The sequence below is a fragment of the Rosa chinensis genome, chromosome 2, assembly GCF_002994745.2.
Source record: "Rosa chinensis cultivar Old Blush chromosome 2, RchiOBHm-V2, whole genome shotgun sequence".
Classification (NCBI taxonomy): domain Eukaryota; kingdom Viridiplantae; phylum Streptophyta; class Magnoliopsida; order Rosales; family Rosaceae; genus Rosa; species Rosa chinensis.
In genome coordinates this window covers 50,401,407-50,416,655 of record NC_037089.1, presented here as the reverse complement: position 1 = coordinate 50,416,655, position 15,249 = coordinate 50,401,407, and the positions used below count along the sequence as shown (strand labels likewise).

Sequence of the window (15,249 nt, the reverse complement as noted above, 5' to 3'; positions counted from 1 at the left end):
CCATAGCTCTGGGTATCTCATTGTTATTGATAAACCCTCAGATATCCCATAGCTCTGGGTATCTCATTGTCTGGAAAATAACCTCTCTCTTCCATTTCTCAAAGCAATTGTTCTGCTTCACCTGTTAAGCCCCCATCCAAAAGTCCAACAACCATTAAATTATATGTCCTTACCGTAGGTTGAAGTCTTTTTTAGATAAACTAATAAAGAGATTCCTTGCAGCTACACCTTTCCAGATTTGCCACAGAAAGTCGTTGGTTTTTGCGAAGGCCACCAAATAAAATAGCATACGTTTGACAATATGAAGTTGGCCACAAGCTTGCATCCTAACGAACAACTTCTGTGCATCTTGTGTACTCCTCATTTTGCGTAAACCATCCATAAGAGTGTTATTATAAGTGATAGTATCTGAATCCAATCCCTTACGAGACATTTCCTAAAAAAGAGTCGTAGTATCTTCGATCTTTTTATTCTTGCAATTAATAACCGTTTATCAATATGTTATAACTATAAGCATCGACCATTTATTGAGCCCTAGGCACCCTTTAGGTCGATAACTTCTCTTGCCTCCTCCATCTGTCCTCTCAAACAGTAACCATCCATAAGCGAGTTATATGTAACGGGATTACGTTCAAGATCTCTCTGTTTTTTTTTTTTTTTTTTGGACAAAAGAGCATAGTATATTAAAAGAAGAGTTTTCGTCCATTTACTCCATTTTTATAGATTTTTTTCCCACTTACCCATTAAGTTTTTTTAATTCCCTCTTACCAAAAACACTCTAATGAGGTCTTCCCTAATACCCCATTAAGATTTTTAATTTTTTTAATATCATTTTACCCTCACCCCTTTGTTACTTTTAGAGAGAGAGAAACCATAGGAGACTTCGTCGGAGCCGGTCACCAGCAGCCGGATTCCTGTCACCGGCCGTCACCCACCGAACTTTTCTGAAAACCTCGCCGGAAGTCCGCAAAGAGGTCGTTGGAGATTTCATAGGTCACTGGAAATGTTTATTGCCCCCAATAGATGTCTATTGCCCCTCATAGTCCATTGTTCCCTAATAGACGTCTATTGCCTCCCAATAGAACTTTCGGTCACCGAAATATGAACTAATTTTCCTAAAATTAGATAAATAAAACTTTGATTAAAGAAAAAAAAAACGAGGAGATCACATCAATTCAAAACGTCTATTGTCCCTCAATAAATGTCCATTTCCTCACAATAGATCTTTAATAGACATTTATTGCCTCCCAATAGCCCTCTATTGCCCTATTTTTTAAGATAAATGGTCAAAATCCCAAAAAATATATTTTGATGGTCAAATATCAATATCACCAAACTTGGACTTTCTTAAACACATGATGTTTTGAAAATACTAGGATGGAACAAATATGCCTAGAGGGGGTGAATAGGCTATTCTCGCAGAAATCACACTTTCTTTCAATTCAAAACGTAACAGACAATACTTAGGATTGAAACACAGGTATGGATCCCAAAACAGCAATAAGATAACTAGGCAAACCAAGATAATCACAAACACACAAGCAACCAAGAGATCGGAATTGTTTGCGGAGTAAAAACCTCAAAAATGAGGAAAACAATTGCGGGGCCTTTAAGGTTAAAGACCCTAATGAAAACAAATCATTAGATGAAAGAATACAAGTTCTTTACAAACAACTCAAAGCTATGACCTCGGATTACTTACTAGACACACTAGTAGATTGTCTGATCATGTTCTTGTAGATCTTCACCACCTTTGAACTGTCTTCACTTGTTGATAGGTGCTGACCTCAACCTTCAACCTTGTACGCACATCAACGACTCCAACTGACCTCAAGAGCACTTGATGTGAAGAATGTAATGAATGATGAATGTGTTTGACTCAATGATCTACTTAAACATGGAACAAGTAGTTCATAGACTCGAATTTGAAGCACATGGTTTCTCACTACGCTAATGGAGAAAACTTATACGCTCAAAAGTCCCACGATGAATGGTTATACACGTTGTATATATATTTTAGACTCCCCCTAAAACCTTGGGCAATAAAGACACCAAAACCTAATTGACTCCTAATATGGAAGGAACACATCATAAAAAGATTTTTTATCCTTCAAAGATATTCAACAAGTAAACATGATTCTATTCTTCATGAAGACGATACGACTTAACAGAACAAATTATGTAGTGAAATATCTTTTTAAGACGCAACTAATGAATGTGCACAAAACGTGAAAAAGAAGAAACAATATCCCACGACTTGACCTGACATGGATTGCAGAACAAATTGCAATACCAGTATGCATGTAGGTTGACCTTTATGAAATGCAAATGCATATGCTCTTACCTGGAGTGCTTCAAAGAGTCAGCTAGAGCATTGAATGACCATATATCTCTTCCAGTTTACACTTGATAACTCTAGTAGACCAATGATTCTAGCTTTTGTTTTAGGAATGCCAACATACATCAAACCTATACTAACATGTTTAATTAAAATATACATCATCTATTTAAGCCAAAATGGATAAGACAACTAACTATCCAAGGCGGCAAGGCTCCTCTATGTTTTATATTTTTATATTATGAATCAATCTAAAGAAAAAGAAAGATAAAAAGAAGCATCCCACACACCTGTAACCAAAAGCTGGTCTCTGTTGGCTTTGCTTTAATTGCCAAGTCTGCGAGGTCCCAATATATATAGATTAGCATCAAAAGCAACAACAAACACTTGTAACCAAGAAAAACAAAGAAGCATCTTACACACTGACATATCTTTTGGCCTCTAGTGACTGATATAAGCACCATCAACACTAGGCAATGTATATATTATTAGAGATTGAAGAAGAAGAGCAGGACAACACACTAGCAAAAAAATCATGACTTTGGAATCGAAGCGTGGTCGTTCCTGACAAACCAATATTAAAGATGTAAGAAGAAGAGCAACATGAGTGTCCTCAGAATCTCTCCTCCGACGAGGACTTCTCCGATCTTATCACTCTTGCAGGTCTTTCGTCCCCAAGGCCATGACAAGTCTGGAAACCGAACCTCGACAAAGGCGCGAAGGGGAGAGATAGAGGAAAGAGAAAGAGAGTCGGCGCCGAGCCTCAACTACGGCGCGGTGGAGAGAGAGAGAGAGAGAGAGAGAGGAAAGAGACAGTGCAGAGGAATCAGAATCGGGTTTGAAGTTTCTGAAAGCTATTCGAAGGACGAAGTCGAAAAAGTTCGAGAGAGTTGCTCCGGCGAAGCTAAAAAGGTCGGACAAATCTGAGAGGGATGAGAGGAAGGGGGAGAGAGAGATCTGAAGGAGATATGAAGGGATTTATTTATTTTGGTTAAGGACAAAATTATCATTTTACTTTATATTGGGTTAGTGAGAATGAAAATTTGTTGCTGGGGTAAGTGAGATAATTTTGGCTGATTTTGGTACTTTGGGTTAAGGACCCTTAAAATGAAATCAGGAAACAAGAGAACCTAGCATCAAAAAACCCAAGGAATAGACTCCTGGGTATTGATGTGGGAACTGTCAAAAAACAACAAATTTCTAAAGGAGGAAGATGGATTGGTCACCCAATCACTAGGACACATCCTCCTAGAAGCCAAAGCCGCTATGAAGTCAGCCGCTTTGTTGGCTTGTCTGCTGGACCAAAGCCAGTTAATTGCAGTAACCGAAGGAATGAGAGAGCGAATATGCTAGATCACTGGAGCAGCAGTCCAATCTAAAGGAGCATTTGGAAATTTAAGAGATGTGACAACATCGGAGGAGTCTGATTCCGAAAGAAAGGTAAAGACATTCAAAGATTCCACCAAAGAAAGAGCCTGGCCTCTTTCACAGCTAAGGCTTCTGCAGCCACCGCTGACATAGCATATATAGACTTACAAGAGCCAGAACAATATCACTGGAAGAGTTTCGTGCCAATGATGCAATACTAGAAGAGAGAGAATCTGAATATCATGTTGCATCCATATTAATCTTTAACAAACCAAAAGGAGGTGGTGAACAATTATCCAAAGAAGGGGGCAACTGTGGAACACGAGTAGGCCTCGGAGCAGGAAATTGCATAAAATCTAAGGCAGCATCATAGGCTTTCCGAGCAACCAAGATTGGATTAGGATTAATATGATCAAAGACACAAGTACACTATTGTTTCCATATGTGCTAGAGAAGAAATACAGTATAGGTGAAATATATGTATTTGTGAACCCCTAAAGAAGAAGAGGAAGCAACTAATTGAAGAACCCACCTATCTAGAGTAGTGATAGAATCCAATGAAAAGCGAAGACCAATTGGATGTGCAAACCAAGCTGCACGATCATAGGAGCATAAAATGCAACAAATATAATGTGCAATCTTTTACACTTTTCTTAGCTCTTTCCTTTAAAAAGTCCATTTTAACTCTATTTTCTTTTTAGGTTTTTTGTGAAGTAGTTCAAGAGAAATAGGAGCTTAAAGGGAGCAATGAAGCCATGGATCGTGAAGTACTAATGCAAAGGACTAAGTTTGATCACCCCTTTGTGGAAATTACAAGGGAAGTCTATGGCAAAGGTCGTGCAAAACAGTTGCTGCAAAGCAGAGGACTTAGTTTGATCACCCCTTTGTGGAAATTACAAGGGAAGTCCATGGAAAATGTTGTGCAAAACAGTTGCTGCAAAGCAGGAAACTACAGTTTTAGAATCAGCTTTTCGGAAACAGTTTTGAGGAGCGTTTCTTTCATTCTTTCAACTACACATTTGCAGAAAGGGCCAGAAATCCTTGAAGATATGACGTTGTACTTCAACAAGGGCCAAAGAACTTGTCAAAAGCTCAACATGGCAGCGGGAAATCAAGCTCAAAGTAGGCTTCCCGATAAGGCAAAAACTGTCAGCTTTTTACGAAGCTTTTTGGGAGATCTTTTCCAACGACTTACTTGGATTTTTTCCAGAAGATTGTTAATCATTCCAGAATATATGATGTCATAGAACATGTAGAAGTCGAGAACCATCAGAAAAGTAGCAAGAGGAAGTCGTTCCTTGTCCAAGAATGAAGCTTCAAAGACAGAAATTGAGTCCCAGTCAAAACAGGGCAGTTTGACCGAGAATCTTCTTTGGACGGATTTCTGTGTGTTTTTGGGATGTTATTGATGCTGCAATTTTCAAGGAGAGTCGTAGAAGAATCCTATAAGATTACGGGAAGATTACAAAGGCTTGAAAGCAATTAAATTGTGAACCAATCAAAGGAATCCTTAAGCAACTAGGGAAGGTTTTCAAAGCGTTATTGAATAAGGACACTATGGCTGCACTTCTCCTATATATATAGAGCCACTGCACATGTTGAGAACGACCATCCTACAATGCCATCTTCTGCCCCAAAACCCTGGTTCACCGAGTCTTGAAATTCTCAAGTTCTTGAAGAGCAAAACCGTGCAAACCATCATCCATCCTCATCAAGCTTCTGCCATGAACCATCTTGAAGGAAGTTCTTGCGTCCAAGGCTGCTAAAAGTGAACTTGTGGCTCTCATCTTCTCCCTTTTACGGTTTTTATTCTCTTATTACCTAATACTTATGTTTTTATTTGTTGAATTTAAGATGATGTGTGGCTTTTTGTTACGTTTTGTTAGGGGCAAGGTTTGAAGCCCCAATTATGTAGAACATATGTTTTGTTTAAATCTAGTTTCTTGATCTTTGGTGTGAATTGGTTGTTTATTTCTGATTGATTGAAAACTTTTGCATGTGTTTGTTTTATGGTGGCCAACATAGAATTTATGCATGTAATTGGAGCTAGGAATTAGAAAATAATTCATCTAATCATCTTGTTTTCTAATCCACAAGTATGCAAGGGTTTGGACAAAAGCTGATGTTTTAAACAACTAGAAGAGCATGCTAGGTAGGCATTCCATACTAGACTGCAACTCTATAACCAATTGTTTCCATGAGATCTTAATGCTTCAAATATGTTGACACTATATGTGTTGTTGATAAGATAGCATTCTATACCTTGATTGCATGTTTGATAGGCTTAGCTATTGTGCGTTTACATAGACCAAGTACTTAGGGAAACAATAATAAAAGACATAATATGCTCCGACTTATTTCTTGGTTGGTTTCTGTTTACACCTTAGTAATTGAAATTAGGTTAACATTGTTCGATTGTAATTGGTGGTAGATTTTCGAGTCTCTAACATTCTCCATCTTGTTTTTCTCAAACCTAAAATCGAAATTACTTTCTTTATTTTCCTTTTATTTTGTAAAACCAAGAAAATCCCAAAATATTTGTTCTTGTTTAGGATTGCAACACACCCTTCTATCCTCTTCTTTTTCTTGCCATCTTTTTCTCTCTTTTCTACTATTTGACGTTTTTCTTTAGATTAGTATTGGTATTTGTTTTGTGTGCTAGTTTAGTTTAGTTTTGTTATTTGTTTTCTTTTGTGTGAATTATAAAGTTACCCTCAATCTCTGGCATCGAACGATCCTTACTTATCATATATTGCTAACGACTACATTTCGCAGGGTTAAGTTGAACGCTTGATTTTAGCGTATCACACGAGTCTAAGGACACGTGAACAGTACATGCTCGATGGACTCACTCTCAATATTACAAATAAGTCAGAGATATGCCTGCGAAACAAAGCATCCTTGGTAGCCAAAGAATCTGATAACGCTCTCCACAGAAAATGCTTAATTTTGGGAAGACACCTCACAGACCACACAAATTTCCAGACCTTAGAATCAATAATATGTGAAGTATGAGGATGAGAGCGAGTAATTGGAAACATACCCGAGTGGGGGAAATGGTAACCTGAACAGACGGTATAATTGCCATGTTTCTCAAAAGGCCACACCAATCGAGTAATGGATTGATTGAATGGCAACTTGTTCATCCAATTGGAGGGGAGGTTAATGGAGGCCATATTCCAGGTCATATGATCACGATCTATAAAGTCAGAAACACAAGCAAGAGAGATAATCAAGGGTGTAGGGAGATGCTTAGAGGGAATTGAAGGCAGTCAGTTATCTTCCCAAAATATGACAGAATGGCCATCTCCAATTTGACATAAGATACCAGATTGAAGAATAGGACGAGCTGTAAGAAGACTCGACCAAATCCAAGGAGGCGAACCACCTCAGGATGCATGGAGAAACAATAAATTAGGGAAATATCGAGCCTTGAGAACCAGAACCCAAACAGCATAAGGGTTGTGCATAATCCGCCAACCTTGTTTTGCTAATAATGCATCATTAAACTCCTCCGAAGAGCGAAAACCCAAACTGCCATCCAGTTTTGAGGAACATAAGTAAGACCAGTTATGCCAATGCATTACAGACTGACGATTAGAAACCCACCAGAATTTTGTCAGTGCCGAAGTGATTTGAGAGCACAAAGCATTTGGGAATTTGAAGCAAGACATAGGATATGCTGGCATAGCTGAGGCGACTGCCTTAATAAGGATTTCCTTACCCGCAAAGGAGAGACAACCAGATTTCCATCCATCGATTTTTTTTAGAAACTGATCCTTTACAGAACCAAAGCCTTCGACTTAGATCGGCCTCAAATAGTTGGCAGGCCAAGGTACTTGCCCGGATCAAAAACCACCTTCATACGAAGGATAAAACTGAGAAGATCGATGCACAATACAATAATCAGTATTAGGAAAGAAGAAGAGGGATGATTTATGAGTATTCACCCATTGTCCTGAAGCAGAGCAATAAGAGTGAATAATATCTGAAAACACTTCACAGTTTGCAAGCGTAGCCTTCATGAAGAATATGGAATCATCAGCAAAGAATAAATAGCTAACTTTTGGGCCATTCAGACCAAACTGGAGAGCATGAAGCAAGTTTTCTTGGCAGAATTTCTGAATCATGATAGAGAGGACATCATTAACAAATAGAAAAAGATGCGGAGATAGAGGGTCTCCTTGACGAATACCCTGAGTGGGAAGAAAGAACGGACCAGTTTTGCCATTAATCAAAACAGAGAGTGAGACTGACCTGACACAGTTTATTATCAATCGAATCCAAGGACTAGCAAAACCCATTTTAAAGAGGACAGCCTCAAGGAAAGGCCATTCAACTCTGTCATAGGCCTTAGACATGTCCAATTTCATAGCAAAAGCACCATCAGGCCCAGAACGTTGAAGCTTCAGAATATGGAAAAGTTCATGAGCAACAATCAAATTGTCTTGAATCTGGCGTCCTCCAACAAAAGCTGATTGATTTTCAGTCTCCACAATTAAAACAACCTTCAGAAGTAAAGACTACTGGAAATACTGACCCAAATGAGAGATAATTTCATGTTCAGTGTCACAGATAATTACCATAAGAATTTTTCAATCGTAGAATCTTGTTATATTGTTGGCACTGAAGAGTAGTCTGGTGGAAGAAGCAGTGTTATCGTCTCCCAAAGAGAGCCAATTAATACGAGATCGTTGTTGCCAATACATCTCCTCTAGCTTCCACAAGTCTGCGATCTGATTTGTAACTCGAGAGATATGAACCATAGAATCTGGAAGAGTGCTTTGTTGGAGAGACTGCAATTCTGACTGCAAAACATTAATCTGAGCTCTAGTGTTGGGAAACGTTCTCTTAGACCAGGCAGTAAGAGAAGTACGACATTTGCCAAGATTCTTCTCCCAACAAGAAGCAGGAGAGGGGCCCGGAAAATAATCCCAACTTCGCCGAATTACATCCTGACAATCAGATTTAGTACTCCACATTTGTTCAAACTTGAAAAGGCGAGGAGATCGGGCTTCAGATGGAAGTAAGTCCAGCATAATAGGGCGATGATCAGACCCAATTCGATGAAGATGAAACACTTGGGACCTAGGAAAGGTGCCACACCAAGCAGAATTACCCAAAAATCTGTCCAGTCCTTCGTTCATATGTAATCTGCCTCACTGATAGCAAAACCAGGTGAATGCAGGCCCATTGAAGCTAAGATCTTGTAATTGGGCATGAGAAATAAAATCTTGAAAAAGAGTCGTACGCCGAGATGCATGAGGGATGCCCCCCCCATTTCTCATGATGCCAAAGTGTTTCGTTGAAATCACCTAAACACAACCAAGGAGTACACAGCACGCCAAAAGGATGTTTTCTCACAATTAACATGAGGAGTCCCATACATCCAAGTTATATTACAAGAGACTGCTTCTTGTACAAAAGTAACTACAGTACGAACATAGTGAAAAGAGCTACTAGTAACAGCAACATGAACCGACTTGTCCCAAAAAAGAGCTAGACCACCACCAGCATTCACAGGATCCACAACAAAAAGGTGATCATACTTGAGTTCAAGATCTCTTTGAATCATCATTTCAATCACGCCTTTTGCTTCGACGGCCATCCCCTCCTTGCAAAGTGTATCTACCAAGACGGTGAAGGTGTGCACATCTGGATATATCTTTTTAGTGACCATTTCATTCAACAACCTTGTAGCTTCTTTCCGCTGACCTAATCTGCAAACTCCATGAATTAAAGAGTTAATAGGTAATGACATCCGCGATGATACCCTTAGAGCATTTCTGAGAAGAGGTTCATTGCATCAACAATTAGTGTATCCTTAAAAAGGCCGTCAACGATGGTGTTATAAGAAACTAAACAAGGGTTACAAACCGGAGATTGTTCCATCTTCCTAAGCAGTCGAAGAGCTCCAGTTTTGTTCCCCTTGATGCACAAACCCTTTAGAGTATCGATGGAAAACACATCCGGTTTACAAGCTATGTCCACCGTCAAGGCATCCTCAACATTACTGACTACTTTCGGCATTTCTGGATCTCTCACAACATGGGTGTTTCTCGATTTACTTAACTTTGAGGACAGAGAATGAAAACTGTTGACGAAAACATCAAGAGTAGTGGAGTGAAGGAGAAAGGTATACCTCTTCTTCGTTGTGTGGTGCTGCAACAATAAGAAACAGGAGAAGCAGTTGCCCTCGCCATCTTCAACTGGAGCTATCGATCAGATACAGTTGTATAGGAAATAGCAACCTCAAAATCTCAAATGTGGCTTTCTTTCAGTTTCTAAATTCAGACAAAGAAAGAGTAATGAATACAGAGGACAGTATCGATGCTCTCTTTGTTTTTTTTGACTGCAATAATCTCTTTATTACTGACCTATTATCAGATTGACCTATCATTTCATTAATATGATTGAAGGAAATAGGAGGAACCAGAGTATTACTAAATCACTGTGGACGTTACATCATACTGATAGAAATGCTCTTCATTTGTTTCTTGTAATTCAAAAAAATACACACACACACATCACTAAAATTATAATATTATATCGATCAACTCTCATAAGTCTAGTTGTTATAATTCTTAATTATTGATGAAATCAATTAAAAAAATCAGATCGATCCATCATGTAAAAAGAATACAAACAAAATCAACTGTCAAAGTAAGCAGACAGCAAGATAATAAAAGCACTAACTAACTATGGAGCAGTATAATCACAATTTCCAAAAGAAGAAATCATGAAAATAAGTAAGGAATGAGAGTGTTCCAGAACTACAGCCATAAAAATTTGAAAGAAACAAAATTGAAAGAGGAAGAACATATTGTAAACTACCGGGTTAGGATCTCTAAACTACTCTCAGTGCCGCTTTTACTTCAATAAGCAGTCAAGGTAACTGATTTTCATACTTACACTATAGTTTGTCAACCTAAAAACACAAATAGGATGGATGAACTTTTATCTTATTACGCTAAATGCTGCTGCTGAACTTGATGCCGCATAATTAGGAAAACGGAATATTAGTGTAGTTTTGAATCTTCTCAGCTCATTCCACATAAAGCCTCGGAGTTGTGATCATCTTGAAATGGAAGATTTAGATCCGGTAGTGGAAAGGCAGCTTCATGGCAGTTCTCAACTTCGTGTACCATGCAAGAAATGTTGGATGGACAGGAACTCTGTGAAGTGCCAAGATCAATGATTCTAGTAAGTTCACTAACTACATTTACTTGTGCTGGTTGATAAGAAATGGCTTCACCCGATGCAGAGGAAGAGGCAACTTTCATCATTGTTTGCTGCAGCTGTTAAAACCCATGAACAGATAACACATATGAAGTTATTCATCATTTCACAAGTGTTTAAAGAATCAAATCTACAGTATAGCATTATGGGCATAAAGAAAGAGTGAGGAAAAGATGTATTGCCTTTCCACTACAATAATTTTCCTCAAAATTAGTAATATCTTCAAATTTCAGGTTGCCTAATGCTTATTGATGAATTTGTAGGAGGGATATAACGTAATCATTTTCCCAAGAATAAATACTAGAAAACACAGATTTTATGCTTGTATCGTGAAAGCCAAGCACAACTAATTCAATGCAAAAGAAGCACTGATTCATGCAGGCTGATGCAACGCGCACACACACACCCCAAAAAAATGTACAGCTAACATAACGACCTAAGAACTTGTTACTTAAGTGCAAGTTTAAGAAAGTACTAATGATAGATAGTAAAGTCTGATACTTCATTTGTATCAAAATAACATCTCTAAGCAGTTATGAGTTATGAGTACCATGTCATCTCCAATTTATTATATATGTCACCCTAATACATCAGTTAGGTAATACTATTTCCCAACAACAGGCACATATTTGTATACCAAAGTGAATCAGTTATGAGGTTTCAAACTATACTATAACATTGATGGAAACTTGAACAGATTTAATTACCTTTATTCTTTTCAAGCTTTCATTTGTGGCCCTCTGCTTCTCGACATTGAGGCGTAGGTTTAGCAGTTCCTGCACAGAGGATGCATTAAAGAAATCAATATTCAGGCATCTCCACTCAGATGTATTAGGAAGACAAAGAAGAATATAGGTTGGTAGGTATATTTTCTCAAGGACTTGTACCTTTTTCAAATTGCGTCTTTCCTTCAATAGAAGACTCTCCTCCTCTTTAAGTTGAGCTAAGGTCTGCAAGGAACCAGGAGAACATTTTACTACTCTATGAGATTTTATATATATATATATATATATATATATATATATATATATATATATATATATATATCGTACTTTTAGTCAACTCACCACCACAAACAAACAAAATAAAAAGCAGGGAATGAAAAGGGAAATGCGTAACCTTAAACTAAACTATTCCTCAAAAAAGGGCAAGATGATGGCTGTACACTTTCCATATGTGAAGCAAAAAAGCATAGAACTAAATTTACAATTTTTGCACGTCATTCAAGTAATGTAACACTGAGATAAGACTAGCTATGCTAGCGATTTTTCACTCCATGCTGGACATCTTATATATGTCTACACTCACATGAAGTGCAAAAAGCTCAAAACTGGAGTGCAGACTCACTACCTCTAGATTTTTCGATAACAAACTCCATGGCAGAAATATAATTACACTGATTGATTCATCCAAAACTACTTAAGTGACGTGGCGAATATAGTAACTGCAACAATTAAGTCGTTTATATTATACCAAAGGTATTTGTTCTTACTTGTTAGTTGTTACATGCAGCAAATGAAACATCCCAAGTTGCAGCTGTATCAAGGATTCAAGGTCACTTATTTATGGAACTCTTTAAATCTTAGAAACAGAATATGTTATATATGCAATGTCCATCCTACATATCACCCTTGGGTTTACTCGAGAAATGCATGGATCTATGTGGCCATTCAGAGTTGTTAGCTTTAATGCTTCGATGCAAGGATTTTTTTAGTTTTACCATAACATATATTAACTATTAACTAATCTACTGTATGAGACTTTCTTCCGTGTAAGCAATAATTCATACACCTCCCATGCCCATACATATCTTGTTATATTTACCTTCCTCTTTCTCGGCCTCTTGGAGATGGTCGTGCAACTTGTAACAGCAACCTACACAAAACAACTGAATCAGTCAGCAAAGCCCACTTCCCGCAAGTTCTACTCTGTGAGAAAAACAAAGTACAACTGTACAAGAAAGCAAAGCTCTTCATCCACCAAGTACAGATATGAGGTGGAGGCTTAGCTGGAGAAAGTAAATAGACATCAATCCAGCTGAGGGTAGAGTACGTGGAAAACACTCGAACGGCCCACACCTCAATCGAACCCATAAATTCTCACCGCTACAAGTGCCTCTAAAAGGGCTCTCTCCTAGCCTCTCATGACTTTCCCGTGACAATTGGCGGTTCAATCATGTATGCACATTGTGCGTTTGTGCCCACTTCAAATGGGCAGCCCAGACATAATGACAGTGTGCAACTCCCTTCTCCTTTTGCTCTGTTGAAGCAACTTGTCTCTCTCATTTCCCAACCACAATGCCCCAAAAATTTAATTCCTCCCAAAAAAAAACAAAACCCTTGAAACAATTACACCATTACCAATTTGGGTGACAATCACAATGATGGTTTCCCCACCCAAAGAACCACTCCTACCATTTTGATTTTTTATACCACCAAAACAATTTGAAAATATATAATTTGACTCAAAAATTCTATCTTATTTCCCTGTGGACCCCATAAAAAAAATATATGGTAAACCTAACATAACAGGCTGTCACTTAAGATAAAACAACAGCCTAATCAGAAACTTTAAGCTTTTACTCGTTTGACTCTTTCCCATTGGATCCAAGCTTGACCTCGTCCTTCTATAAAAAGAAGGCAACAGGCCAAGTTTTCTTTGTCTTATTTTAATCCACCTCTGACCTCTCTACCGTGGGTCTCTCGCGTGCAGACGACGTCGTTCGCTATTCGCCTGCAGCAAACGCTACAGTGTGGCCGACCTCAGCCAATCATTTTCTCCCTCGCACACTGCACAACCACTACTAGCACCACACCCAACCACACGTAAGACCTATTTTGCCACGAAAACACGCCACCGAGAAAGCAGGTGACCATGTCTTCTTTTCCATTTACCAAAACGCCCCTCTAAATTATCGAGTACGCTTTGACTTTCGCAGGGAGGGTCACGTCATTTCGAAGAGACTTTACCTGCCTAGATGCGTATGGCAGGTACTGTGTTCACTCCCAACACAGACAGAGACTTGGGGCTGGCTGGGACTGTTGCGACCCTTTCTGGGGTTGGCTGAGACTTCAAAGAAAGGGTGTTTTGGTCTTTTGGTACATAAGTGTGACAGGAGCGGAAAGAAATGAGAAAGAAAAACGTGAGTGTAAATTGAGTCGCTCTGACTCAATGGCGTTGAATGGACGTCACCGATTTTTTTTTCTCGAAGATTAAATGGAAAGGTCATTTATTTGAAATGTGGAGGGCGTTTTGGTCCGGAAGATGTTGACAAACGATAAAACGACAACGTCCAGTCCAGATGACCGGCGAGAATGGACCGGTCTGGTCGGAGGAAATGACAGAATTGGCCTAGGCGGCCACGAGAAATCCCCATGCATACGGGGGGTAAAGAAGTGACAGGAAAGTGAAGCAGTTGGAAGGACCAACAGATCGCCAAAGAGGTAAAAAAAAACATCCACCGTTTCATGTAAATACTAGACCTTCAGAGGGGCACTTTCGTCCATGTAAAAGAAAGAGAAAGAATGAAAGAGAACGAATCTAAACCCGACCCGCCTGAGTGAGTCAGACTAAAAAAGAAAGCGAAAAAAAACCAAAAGGGACAAAGACGTATGACAGACCTTAGATCTCGCGGCGTCGGTCGGCTCAGGCGGCTTGCTGGACTCTTCGGAGGCACCGCCGCCGCTGACCGAAGTGGCGCCGCTCCAGGAGAGCGGCGTGGTGGGGCTGGCTCTGGTCGACTCCTCCGCCGCCTTCTTCTTCTTTTTGACGTCAACAACGACGTCGCTGGGGTGGCGCGGCACGTGCTTGGAGCGCCTCTGCCGCACACTCCACCCGAGCTTCAGAGCTGGAGACTTGAACATCGACGGTGGCGGCGGCGGCGGCTCGGCGTGTCTGATGTCGAGTAGAACGCCGACGACCGCCACGTCGTCTTTCATGGCGAGTTTGACCCAATCGTTGACGTCTTCGGTGGGTGGCGCCGCAGCCATCATAGTGTGTGATACGGTTCCGCCGCCCCGTCTGTGTTTTTCTGAGGAGAGAGAGAGAGAGAGAGAGGAAATGTTTTTATGTGTGGGGTTCGTGTAGAAGAAGAAAGAGGAAGAGGAAGAATATAAATGGTAATGAGGGGGGGGGGGTTGCTTTTATATGTGGCTACTGCTTTCTTTTCTTGTGTTTCTTCTCACAACAAACAACAACGACTCACACACAAACCCTTCCACTTCCATCCTCTTTCTCTGGATTTGTTTCTCTGTTTTCTCTGTGGGCCACCACGAGCAGGAAACGTGGCGGTGTTGGACCGATCT

At 39.6% G+C, this 15,249-nt stretch overlaps 1 protein-coding gene across 1 annotated transcript; it reads right to left on the bottom strand.

The window, feature by feature from the left end:
* Positions 1-10,308: 10,308 nt before the first annotated feature.
* On the bottom strand, positions 10,309-15,076 carry LOC112187591. The gene is made up of 5 exons (XM_024326453.2): positions 14,566-15,076; positions 12,770-12,820; positions 11,833-11,895; positions 11,653-11,721; positions 10,309-11,004 (listed from the first exon to the last, which is right to left on the bottom strand). Exons 1-5 carry the CDS (start codon positions 14,935-14,937, stop codon positions 10,747-10,749), a joined length of 813 nt encoding a protein of 270 aa, XP_024182221.1. The 5' UTR covers positions 14,938-15,076; the 3' UTR covers positions 10,309-10,746.
* Between the last annotated feature and the right edge of the window lie 173 nt (positions 15,077-15,249).

What these genes read in the sequence shown, in the direction of transcription:
- LOC112187591 (XM_024326453.2), bottom strand. Translation starts at nt 14,937, where the DNA reads ATGATGGCTGCGGCGCCACCCACCGAAGACGTCAACGATTGGGTCAAA. An exon ending in AGAGGCCGAGAAAGAGGAAG is followed by an intron (nt 11,896 to 12,769) that starts GTAAATATAACA and finishes GGTTCCTTGCAG; the next exon opens with ACCTTAGCTCAACTTAAAGA. An exon ending in AAAGACGCAATTTGAAAAAG is followed by an intron (nt 11,722 to 11,832) that starts GTACAAGTCCTT and finishes TCCTCTGTGCAG; the next exon opens with GAACTGCTAAACCTACGCCT.